Source organism: Penaeus monodon, chromosome 16, assembly GCF_015228065.2.
Source record: "Penaeus monodon isolate SGIC_2016 chromosome 16, NSTDA_Pmon_1, whole genome shotgun sequence".
Classification (NCBI taxonomy): Eukaryota; Metazoa; Arthropoda; class Malacostraca; order Decapoda; family Penaeidae; genus Penaeus; species Penaeus monodon.
In genome coordinates, this window is record NC_051401.1 from 34894808 (window position 1) to 34895731 (window position 924).

Genomic DNA, 924 nt, shown 5'->3' on the forward strand with positions numbered 1-924 from the left:
TTCTGGAAGGAAGGGCCAGTCTATCTTACCCCCAAGGGGGAGGAGTCCTGAACCCCTCCCAATCATTCCCGGGGTTTTTAGACTTGGCCTTTAACTCTCGTCTCAGAGCCCTGGGTTTGGATTTGGCGCAGAGATCTTTAGTCCTGTCCTACAACATTCCGGAACGAGGGCCCGACAATGCTGGGGGTTTTTTTAGGCAGTATGTCCAGGGAGGGTGATAGCAAAATCATCTGCAAGGAGATAAACTTTCACCCCACGGGGAGGTTTTTCGTTAAGGATACAGACATTTAAGTGTTTAAAGAGGGGTGGGGGCTGAAACCCCCCCCGTGGGTCCCCTTCTTAGTGGCTTTGGGTGGAAGGGGAACCTTGGAATTTTACTTGGCGTTCTATCCCCAAAGTATCACCTTCCAAGAAGGCTTAACTTGTTCCTTTTCAGATCAGGCTCTCCTGAATGGCAAGAGGGTTGCCAAAATCAAAAGCCTTCTCCGGGCAAAGGGAAAACTACCCCAAAATGTTCCCCGTTATTGTGCCAAAAACATGGGTATGCTATGTTCTGTGTAGCCCCCGGTAACCCCCTTTAGGGTTCATTGGGGGGCCCTTTTCCCTTGGAGGGTTCATCCTCCTCCGGCCGTCTTGGCCCGACAGTAGGGGAAGTGGGGCGGTACTTTTGGGTCTTTGGTTTAGGGATGGGAACTTTGGTAGCCCCTTCCAAAAACTGGGTTAAGTTTTCCCGGATTTTTGATTAGTTTAGGAATCAAACTCACCTGTTTGTCCCAGGGGGGAAAGATGGGGACGAGATCCCATTAGAGCCGGGCTTTTTAAAATGGTTTATATGATTTCTTTGTTCCCCCAGAGAAAAGATAACAAATTTTTTTTTTAAAAAGGGGGGTTCTCGGGTTTTCCCCGGGTTTGGGGCCTTTTTTT

General features: G+C 49.1%; 1 protein-coding gene across 1 annotated transcript in view; it reads right to left on the reverse strand.

Annotated features, from left to right (window-relative positions):
- Positions 1-577: 577 nt before the first annotated feature.
- The window catches only part of LOC119583022 (KRAB-A domain-containing protein 2-like), a 1657-nt gene continuing 1310 nt past the window's right edge, over positions 578-924 (reverse strand). Inside the window, exon 3 of the mRNA XM_037931535.1 lies at positions 578-715. Within this exon, the coding sequence (XP_037787463.1) occupies positions 578-715 (138 nt within the window). The remainder of the gene's footprint in view (positions 716-924) is intronic.